General features: G+C 47.6%; 1 protein-coding gene across 1 annotated transcript in view; it reads left to right on the top strand.

Annotated features, from left to right (window-relative positions):
• Positions 1 to 10182: 10182 nt before the first annotated feature.
• nedd9 (neural precursor cell expressed, developmentally down-regulated 9) overlaps positions 10183 to 11467 on the top strand; it is an 83882-nt gene continuing 82597 nt past the window's right edge. The window contains exon 1 of the mRNA XM_033014479.1: positions 10183 to 10619. Coding sequence (XP_032870370.1) covers positions 10608 to 10619 — 12 coding nt within the window. The 5' untranslated portion in view covers positions 10183 to 10607. The remainder of the gene's footprint in view (positions 10620 to 11467) is intronic.

The following is an 11467-nucleotide window of genomic DNA, read 5'->3' as shown; positions in this document are numbered from 1 at the left end:
CCGATGTTAGACTAACCGGTCTATAGTTACCCGCCTTCTGTTTACTTCCTTTTTTAAATATAGGTGTTACATTGGCCATTTTCCAATCCACTGGGACCGTTCCTGCCTCCAGGGAGTTTTGGAAAATTATCACCAATGCATCCACAATCCCCACCGCTATCTCCCTCAAGACCCTTGGATGTAATCCATCAGGCCCAGGGGATTTATCCTCCTTCAGTCTCATTAATTTCCCTAATACCACCTCCTTGGTGATCTTAATAGTATTTAGCTCCTCCATTCCTACCGCCCCCTGTTTATCCAGCGTTGGAATATTTTTTGTGTCTTCTATGGTGAAGACTGATACAAAATACTCGTTTAATGCCTTTGCCATTTCCATGTTCCCCACCAACAACTCTCCAGTCTCACCCTCCAATGGACCAACGTTCACCTTAGCCACCCTTTTTCTTTTTATATAGCTATAAAAACTCTTACTATTAGTTTTTATGTTGTTTGCTAATTTCCTTTCATAGTCTATTTTCCCCGTCTTAATTAATCTCTTAGTTATTTTTTGCTGACCTTTAAATGCTTCCCAATCCTCTACCCTCCCACTATCTCTGGCTACCTTATATGCCCTTGCCTTCAGCCGAATACTATCCTTTATAGTTTTACTGAGCCATGGCTGACTGTTCTTACCCTTACCCCCTTTTTTTCTTCATAGGAATAAATTTTTCTTGAAGGTTATACAGTAGACCCTTAAACGTACACCACTGCTCATGTACCGTCTTATTCTTGAGTCTGCTATCCCAGTCAACTTTGATCAGCTCATTCCTCATACCTTCATAATCCCCCTTATTTAGACTAAGCACCCTAGCCTGAGTTTCAACCTGCTCCCCTTCTATTTGAATATGGAATTCGACCATATTGTGGTCACTTGTTCCCAACGAGTCCCTAACTATGACATTTTTAATTAATCCTGCTTCATTACACAGGACCAGATCCAAGATTGCCTCCCCCCTTGTCGGTTCTGTGACATACTGTTCTAGGAACCCGTCTCTAATACATTCTATAAACTCTTCCTCTAGTCTACCCTGCCCAGTTTGGTTTGCCCAATTAATATGAAAATTGAAGTCCCCCATGATTACAGCAGTTCCCTTTTTACATGCGTCAACTATTTGCAGATTTATGTTCTGACTAACAGCGTCACAGCTATTTGGAGGTCTATAAATTACACCCACTAGTGTTTTTTTTTCCCTTGTTATTCTCTATCTGTACCCAAGCTGTTTCACTATCCTGATCCTTCAACGCAATATCCTTCCTCTCTATTGCCGTTATTCCCTCCCTTATTAAAAGGGCCACCCCTCCTCCCTTTCTTTCCTGTCTATCTTTCCTAATTGTCGAGTACCCCTCTATATTTAACTCCCAGTCCTGATCCCCTTGCAGCCATGTCTCCGTAATGGCCACAATATCATAACTATATATACTTAATTGCACCGTTAATTCATTTATCTTATTACGAATACTCCGTGCATTTAGATAAAGCACTTTCAGATGATTTTTACTACCCTTCCTTTCCGTTTTTGCCCCTTTTACATCTAGAGCTTTATCTTCACACATTCTGTCTCCTGTCACATTTTGACTTTCCGCTTCCCCACTGATACCCTGCTCTATTTCCTCTACCCCTGCCGTTATTACCCCCCTTGATACCTCCCCCCCGCTACTTAGTTTAAAGACCTCTCTACTGCCCTAGTTATATGATTTGCCAGGACCCCAGTCCCAGCACCGTTCAGGTGAAGTCCGTCCTTACAGAACAGATCCCCCCTGTCCCAGTACTGGTGCCAGTGGCCCAAGAAACCAAACCAAACCAAACCCATTATTCCCACACCAGTCTTTGAGCCACGCATTCAGCTTTTTAATTTTACGTACAACTCAGTAGGGCTCTGTACAGTGGTGGTAAGTCCCGCGGCCGAATCCAAACTCCGCGAACGGGCATATAAAGGGCGTTGACACCTTGCCGGGTCCCCCTTTGTTCCCCCCCCCCCCCCCCCCCCCCCCACCCCACGCTGTATCTCTAAACTAAACTAAACAAGTGGCTGTGGTAGGATGAATGTGTGTGGACTCGAGATTCGAAACCCTGAGTAAGTCTCTGAACCCCGAACACTCATTAATGTGTCTCTGAACCTAACCACTCCACTCAAGAAAGAGTTATTGAATGGCGATGCTAGCACGAAGGGCCAAATGGCCTACTCCTGCACCTATTGTCTATTGTCTATTGAATGGCGGTGCTGGCTCGAAGGGCCGAATGGCCTACCCTCCACCTATTGTCTATTGTCTATTGTCTATTGAATGGCGGTGCTGGCTCGAAGGGCCGAATGACCTACCCCTGCACCTATTTTTTTCTATGTCTTTCCTTTGCGTCTATGTTTATTGAGAATCTGTCAGCCGTCGAGCTGTTGTGTGAATTCTTTCGCATTTGCTGGAGCATGCCGCAGATTCCTGCGACCATCTGCAGTGAGCCATCCCTCTGCCTGCAGCCAGACCCGCGCATGCGATTTAAAGTCAACCCCAGCCTGCTCACAACAGCCAGCCCTGGTCCCAGTGGGGATATCACAGAGAGGTACACTTCTCTTTGCTTCTCTCTCTCTTCAAGAGTCAAGAGCATTTTATTGCCAGATGTCCCGGGCAGAACATTTGGAATTCCTACTTGCAGCAGAGTATGTAAACATAGTACTTGGTTTAGTTAAGAAAGAACTGCAGATGCTGGAAAAATCGAAGATAGACAAAAATGTTGGAGAAACTCAGCGAGTGAGGCAGCATCTATGGAGCGAAGGAATGGGTGACGTTTCGGGTCAAGACCCTTCTTTCAGACTGAAAGAAGGGTCTCGACCCGAAACGTCACCTATTCCTTCGCTCCATAGATGCTGCCTCACCCGCTGAGTTTCTCTAGCATTTTTGTCTGCCTAGTACTGGCTTTAGTTTAATTTAGTTTAGAGATTCAGCACGGAAACAGGCCCTTCGGTCCACCGAGTCCGCTCCGACCAGCGAACCCCGCACATTAACTATCCTACATTAACTATCCTACACACACTAGGGACAATTTTAAATTTATACCAAGTCAATTAACCTACAAACCTGCACGTCTTTTGGCGTGTGGGAGGAAATATAATACACAACTGTTGGCAGATCAATTTCCCTCCTGGGATAAAATAAAGTTCTATTGTATCGTATTGTATCTTTTGTACAGAAGACGCACACCTCCAGATTCAGGAGGTTAAGAAGGGTTTCGGCCCGAAACGTTGCCTATTTTCTTCGCTCCATAGATGCTGCTGCACCCGATGAGTTTCTCCAGCTTTTTTGTGTACCTTCCAGATTCAGGGGCAGTTTCTTCCCAGCTGTTATCAGGCAACTGAATCATCCTATCACTAACTAGTGAGCGGTCCTGAGCTACTATCTACCTCAGTGGAGACCCTTGGACTATCTTTGATCGGACTTTACTGGACTTTATCCTGCTAAGTATTATTCCCTTTATCGTATATACTGTACACTGTAAATGGCTCGATTGTAATCATGTATTGTCTTTCTGCTGACTGGTTAGCACGCAACAAAAGCTTTTCACTGTACCTCGGTACACGTGACAATAAACTAAACTGAAATCAAACGCAGCCAACATCATCAATGGCTTGACCCACCCAGGTCATTCATAAGTTCTTAAGTGTTTCTGGAGCAGAAGTAGGCCATTCGGCCCATCAAGTCTACTAACCATTCAATCACGGCTGATCTATCTCTCCCTCCTAACCTCATTCTCCTTCCTTCTCCCCATAACCCCTGACACCCGTACTAATCAAGAATCTATCTACCTCTGCCTTAAAAATAGCCAGTGGTTTATCAGATGCTGTCTCTCACCGATGCTGACTATCCACAATTCTGCACACAACCGCCACACAGACCACGCTCCCCACTATCGACTCCATCTACACTTCACGCTGCCTGGGAGAAGCAGCCGACACAATCAAATACTTGTCCCTGTCCCACCCCGGTCATTCCTTCTTCTCCCCGCTCCCGTCCGGCAGAAGGTACAGAAGCTTGAAAGCGCGCACCACCAGACTCAGCTTCTTCCCCTCTGTTATCAGGCTTCTGAACAGACCTTCCGTAAGCCAAGGTAGTTTATCTCCCACAGAGAGTGGTGAGTCTGTGGAATTCTCTGCCTCAGAGGGCCGCTTCTCTGGATACTTTCAAGAGAGAGCTAGATAGGGCTCTTAAAGATAGCGGAGTCAGGGGGTATGGGGAGAAAAGTCAGGAACGGGGTACTGATTGTGGATGATCAGCCACAATCACATTGAATGGTGGTGCTGGCTCGAAGGGCCGAATGGCCTACTCCTGCACCTATTGTCTATTGCCTATTGTTTATTGGTACTGTCCAATTCACCTCTACCCCATTGGGGAGAATCTTAAAACTCATTGAGCTGTGACTTCTATTCTCAAAATGCTCTTCCATTGAAACCGCAATCTCGTTTCCCAAAGAGGAGACATTCTTCTTCATGGAACTAGTGTGAATGGGCTGATGGTTGCAGGAAGGAACTGCAGATGTTGGTTTAAACCGAAGAATTTAAGACACAGAATGCTGGATCATCTCAGGCAGCATCTCTGGAGAAAAGGAATGGGTGACGTTTCGGGTCGAGACCATTCTTCAGAAGAAGGGAAAGCAGAGGTGTGAAAAGGGAAAAGGAACAACTGACTGAAAGGCATGAAAAAGCACTAATCAAAGCCAGCAACGATGACCAAGGAAAGGTGGAGCCCACAATTGTCCATTGTTGGCTGTGGTTGAGGTGATAACGAGGGGATGGGAACTGTGAAACTAAGCGCAACTAGTAGGATGATTAGTGTGCGGGAGGGATGGAGTGTAGGATAGTGTTTGTGTCCGAGGTGATCGCTGGTCGGCGCGGACTCGGTGGGCCAAAGGGTCTGTTTACGGGCCCTGTCACTAAACTAAACTAACTTTTAAATAGTAGTTGAAGTTTCGGGTCGTGACCCTTCTTCAGACTCTGAGTTTGATGGCGGGATTCGACCCGAGACGTCACCCATTCTTTCTTTCCAGAGAGGTTGCCTGTCCCCCTGAGTTACTCCAGCATTTTAGTTTAGTTTAGTTTACTTTTAGAGATACAGCGTGGAATCAGGCCCTTCGACCCCACCCAGTCCGCGCCGACCGGCGATCCCCGCACATTAACACTATCCTACACACACTAGGGATAATTTTACATTTGCACCAAGCCAATTAATCTACAAACCTGCACGTCTTTGGAGCGTGGAAGGAAACTGAAGATCTCGGAGAAAACCCCCGCAGGCCACGGGGAGAACGTACAAACTCCGTACAGACAGCACCCATAGTCGGGATCGAATCGGGGTCTCTGGCGCTGTGAGGCAGCAACTCTACCACTGCGCCACCGTGCCCCCCAATATTATTTATGTATGTTCATGTCCATTAGTTCATGAGTCTATCTTTAGTGTAAACCTGCATCTGCAGTTCCTTCCTGCATAACAAGTTGCTGTTCGAGGAGTGTGCTCTAATTTTAAGATGCAGTGCGCGATAGGAATAGAATAAGGCCATTCGGCCCATCAAGTCAACTCCGCCACTCAATCATGGCTGATCTATCTCTCCCTCCTAACCCCAATCTCCTGCCTTCTCCCCATAACCCCTGACACCCGTACTAATCAAGATTCTATCTATCTCTGCCTTAAATATATCCACTGACTTGGCCTCCACAGCCTTCTGTGGCAATGAGGGGCTCTCTCACACCTTTTTATGGAGGAGCGGGAACGACGGCCCAGGCTTACAGCCAGTGCGGAGAAGTAGGGCTAACTCCATGGCTCCGGGCTGGTGTCCCGGCAGTCCAGGCAGGGCTGGTAGGTTAACAGGCCAAGCTGAGCTGAAGGTAGCGCTGCCTCTCTGCGCTGCCTGGGGGCGCCGGTCTCGTCTGACTCCCGACGTCTCTGGCCGTCCCCGGACGGACGGTGGGGGAGGTGCACTCGGGGGGGGGGGGATGATCTAGTGGCGGTTCGGCTGCCATTTTGCAGTGCCGGAGACCCGGGATCGGTCCTGGCTGCGGATGAGGCGCAGGTCTGTGTCCATGCCGCGGCACAGCTGCCGAGAGTTTTTAATCGCTCTTGACCTTTGACAAATCCCATGATGCCTTGCGTTTTTCGGAATACCGAACTCACTTATTTAGCACAATAGGAATTTATAAGCTGGTAGTAAATGAACAGGGCTTGTTGTTAACACGGACATCTGTGCAGCGCAGTCTCGAGAATTACAAGGTCACCAATGCTTGTGAGGAATTGCTACTGTGTTTTTCCCGCATGGACGCATAAGAGAGCATTGCTCACTGGCAATACCAAGCAAATGCGTGTCTTCAGCCCACGGAATTAACCCTTTCATTGCCTGAAGAGAATGGTCTAGGTTTAGGAAGGAACTGCAGATGCTGGTTTAAACTGAAGATGGACACAAAATGCTGGAGTAACTCAGCGGGACAGTCAGGCAGCATCTCTGGAGAGAAGGAATGGGTGACATTTCAGGTCGAGACAAGGTTTAGGTTCAGTGTTTATGATTGTTACGTGTTCTCCGAGGTTACAGTGAAAGGCCTGCTATTTGAGGCCATTCCGTCTCTCCAGAGATGCCTGCTGCCTGTCCTGCTGAGTTTCTCCAGCTTTCTGTGTCCACCTGCAGAGTTGTACAAGACGTTGGTGAGACCGCATTTAGAGTATTGTGTCCAGTTCTGGCCACCACGTTGTAGGAATGATGGTGTCAATCTGGAAAGGGTGCGGAGAAGATTTACAAGGATGTTGCCACGACTAGAGGGTCTGAGCTACAGGGAGAGGTTGAGCAGGCTGGGACTCTATTCCCTGGAGCGCAGGAAGATGAGGGGCGATCTTATAGAGGTGTACAAAATCATGAGATTGGGTAGACCGCACAGAGTCTCTTGCCCAGAGTAGGAGAGTCGTTAACCAGCGGACATGAGTTTAAGGTGAAGGGGAAAAGATTTAATAGGAATCTGAGGGGTAACATTTTCACACAGAGAGTGGTGGGTGTATGGAACGAGCTGCCAGAGGAGATAGTTGAGGCTGGGGCTATCCCAATGTTTAAGAAACAGTTAGACAGGTACATGGATCGGACAGGTTTGGAGGGATACGGACCAAATGTAGGCAGGTGGGACTAGTGTGTGTATGTATCTATTTGTGTGTGTGTGTATATTTGTGTGTGTGAGCGTATGTATATATGTATGTGTGTGTGCGTGTAAGAAAGAACTGCAGATGCTGGTTTAAATCGAAGATAGAAACAAAAAGCTGGAGTAACTCAGCGGGACAGGCAGCATCTCTGGAGAGAAGGAATGGGTGACGTTTCGGGAGGTGACCCTTCTTCAGACTGAACAATTAGACAGGTACATGGATCGAGCAGGTTTGGAGGGATATTTGGAGCCACAGTCAAAAAGGCACAACAGAGGATGTACTTCCTACGGCAGCTGAGGAAGCACAATCTGCCACTGGCAATGATGGTCCAATTCTACACGGCCATCGTAGAGTCTGTCCTCACCTTCTCCATCATGGTCTGGTTTGGCTCAGCCACCAAGCACGACACCTGGAGGCTGCAGCGAATCGTCCGATCAGCAGAGAAGGTTTTTGGCTGCAACCTTCCCACCATTGATGAACTGTAATAATAATAATAATGGATGGGATTTATATAGCGCCTTTCTAATACTCAAGGCGCTTTACATCGCATTATTCATTCACTCCTCAGTCACACTCGGTGGTGGTAAGCTACTTCTGTAGCCACAGCTGCCCTGGGGCAGACTGACGGAAGCGTGGCTGCCAATCTGCGCCTACGGCCCCTCCGACCACCACCAATCACTCACACACATTCACACACATTCACACACAGGCAAAGGTGCACTGCAAGGGCCAGGAAGCGAGCGGGCAAGATCATCTCTGACCCCTCTCACCCTGGCCACAAACACTTTGAATCACTTCCCTCTGGAAGGCGACTCCGGATTGTCAAAGCTGCCACAGCCAGACATAAAAACTGTTTTTATCCACGAGTAGTTGCTCTACTCAACAGCCAAAAATCTGTAGCCTCCCTTTGATCTGGTATTTTGTTGGTTCACATGCTTGATCAATGGTGTTTTATCATTAATGTTTTATTATTATTAATGTTTAATGTTTTCTGAGTCATTCGTAACTGTCACTGTATGTCATGTTGTTACTTGTGGGCGGAGCACCAAGGCAAATTCCTTGTATGTGAATACTTGGCCAATAAACTTACTTACTTACTTACTTACTTATATGAACCAAACGCAGGCAGGTGGGACTAGTGTAGTTTAGTTGGCCGATGTGGGCAAGTTGGGCTGAAGGACCTGTTTCTACACTGTGTCACCCTATGACTCTCTGTGACTCAATGATTTAATGGTGGAGTAGACTTGATGGGCCGAATGGCCTAATTCTGCTCCAAGAATTTAAGAATACTCGGGGGCAATTATTACCGAATTATCTTACAGACGTCTACGACTTTGGAGTGTGGGAGCAAACCGGAGCTCCCGGAGAAATCCCACGCAGGTCACGGGGAGAACGTACAGTATAACCTCCGTACAGACAGCACCCGTGGTCCGTACATATATCGGGTGGGCGGCACGACTCACGTCGCAGCGGCCTCTGCAGTCCATCCGTCGTGTTTTTTTTTTTTTTTTTTTTTTCTCGTTTGTATGTAGTTTTTATTTATTTTTACTGGGTATGTGTGTGGGGGGCGGGGGGTGGGAGGGGGGGTTGGGGAAACTTTTTAAAATCTTTCCCCTGCAAGGAGAACCCGACCTTTTCTCTGTCGGGTCTCCGTTGTCGTTGGGGCCGAGCACCGTGGAGCGGCCTCCAACCGGAACGACCTGGGGCTCCAGTCGCGGAGCAGCGGACTTACGCGGAGCTGCGGACTTACCCACCATCGTGGAGCTGGCCGTGTTCGGAGCGGGAGGAGCTGTGGTGGCGAGCTGCTGCGACCCGACCCAGGGGATTCGGGGGCTCCAGCCGCCGGCCCGGTGGACAGTGACACCGGGAGCCCGCGGGTCCCTGCTGGGAGACCGCTTTTCGGGGCTTCCGCAACGGCGACTTCTCCCGCCCGAGTTGCGGGGTTGAGGATGACCTGGAGCGGAGCCTTACATCGCCCGGCGCGGCTTTAAATGGCCGCGGGACTTGTTAGCGCACGCCGGGGGCTCCAACACCAAGACCCGGAGCGCTGCCTTGCATCACCCGGCGCGGCTTTATAATTGCCGCGGGACTTATTTACCATCGCCCGCCGGGGGCTTTGACTGACATCGGGAGGAGAACGAGGAGTGCAGGGGAGAGATAAGACTTTGCCTTCCATCACAGTGAGGAGGAGATTCACTGTGATGGATGTTCGTGTAAATTGTGTTGTGTCTTGGTTCTTCTTCTTGTTTGTATGACTGCAGAAACCAAATTTCGTTTGAACCTCTGGGTTCAAATGACAACAAATAAATTGTATTGTATTGTATTGTATTGTGTGTGTGTGCGTGTATCAGCGGGACAGGCAGCATCCCTGGAGGGAAGGAATGGGTGACGTTTCGGGTCGAGACCCTTCTTCAGACTGAGAGTCGGGGGAGATGAAAACGAGAGATATAGACGGTGATGTAGAAAGATAAAGAACAATGAATGAAAGATATGCAAAAAAGTAACGATGAGAAAGGAAACAGGCCATTGTTAGCTGTTTGTTGGGTGAAAACGAGAAGCTGGTGCTGTCTTGGGTGGGGGAGGGATACATATATATATATATATATATGTTTGTGTGTGCGTGTGTGAGTGTGTGTACAGCTTGGATTGACGGCCACAATGTCTTGATGCAGTCCACCACAGCTTAACCTCCCCGTGGTTGCAGTCGGCACGTCAAAAGATCCTTTGAATTCACAAGGAACAAAAGAAAAGCTGAACGAAAGAAAGAAAGATGTCAGCGAGAATGGTCAATAGAAAAGACAGTAAACAGAAAGGGTTTTGTGTCTTTGTGGGGGGGGGGGGAGCATGAGGTGAACGGAATCCATTTTAGGAGAGGCTTTTTCACGGTTGCTAGGCCACCCGACCAAGATTTCCTTTTGACATCGCTGGCATTTTATATTGTTGATGAGGGGTATTTCTGCCTCATCTGAGAAGCATTCCCTTCTCTCTCTCTCTCTCTCTCTCTCTCTCTCTCTCTCCAGAAAAAAAAGATGTTTCTTCCACAAAGCCTCTTGTTAAATATAATTTTATTTTTGGTGGTGAGTGGTGGGGGTGAGTTTGAGGCACCACCTTTAGTGTGTGTGTGTGTGTGGACTTTGAGCTTCTGAGCCAATGAAGAGGGGATGTGCAAATGAGCCCGGCTCACCCGCGGTGTAAGGGGAGTGGAGAGAGAGGGAGAGGCAAGCGACTGAGGAAACTAACCACATAGTGCAGGGAACTCTGCCTTGCAAAGACCTCTCCACTCTTTCTCTCTCCCTCTCGCTGTGATCTTGGACTAACTGGGATCCTTCTGATTGTCTCTAACCCCCATGAGGGTCTTGCAACTTTAACGTTAGTGTGGACGCCTGGGAGGTTTAGAAAACGGTCCCAAAATGAAGCGTAAGGTAAGACGGACTGTTATATGCTTACTTTCATTTTGCTGTGTGTGTGTGGAAAGTTGCACAGCGCTCTCTGCAAAGGGAGTAGTATTGTATTGTTGATTGAAAGTTGCAAGGCTTGCTGTGTGTGAATTTTTGCGTTCAGACAGAACTCTCTTCCCCACTTTCAACTAACGTTAATAAGACACAACGTGTTGAAGTACTTCGAATATTACAACAATGCTGGACTACTTTGAAGTACTAGAAAGTGCTGGACTACATTGAGTATTACAAAATACTCCCCCACGTTTACTCACAAAGTGCTGGAGTACTTTGAAGTTACAAAGTGCTGGACTATATTCAGTATTACAAAGTGCTGGACTGCTTTGAGTATTAAAAAAATACCCCCACGTTTAGTCAAAAGTGCTGGAGTACTTTGAGTATGACAAAGTGAGTACATTGAGTGCTGGACTATTGAGTATTACAAAGTGCTGGACTACTTTGAGTACTAAAACGTTCTGGACTGCATTGAGTATTACAAAATGCTCCCCCACGTTTAGTCACAAAGTGCTGAAGTACTTTAAGTACTACAAAATGATGGAGTACTTTGGGTACTGCACAGTGCTGGAGTACTTTGAATACCACAAAATCACTGCTTATAGACACAAAGTGCTGGAGTACTTTGAGTACTACAAGATACTCCACCAGTTACAAACTGGAGTGACATAGTGGGTCTCAGTGCATTTCTCCAGAGATGAGGAAAAACTTTTTCACCCAGAGAGTAGATGAGGAAAAACTTTTTCACCCAGAGAGTTGTGATTCTGTGGAATCCTCTGTCACAGAAGGCAGTGGAGGCCAATTCACTGGGTGTTTTC

This window comes from Amblyraja radiata, chromosome 2 (assembly GCF_010909765.2).
Source record: "Amblyraja radiata isolate CabotCenter1 chromosome 2, sAmbRad1.1.pri, whole genome shotgun sequence".
In the NCBI taxonomy this organism is placed as follows: domain Eukaryota; kingdom Metazoa; phylum Chordata; class Chondrichthyes; order Rajiformes; family Rajidae; genus Amblyraja; species Amblyraja radiata.
This window is presented reverse-complemented; position numbering and strand designations above follow the sequence as displayed.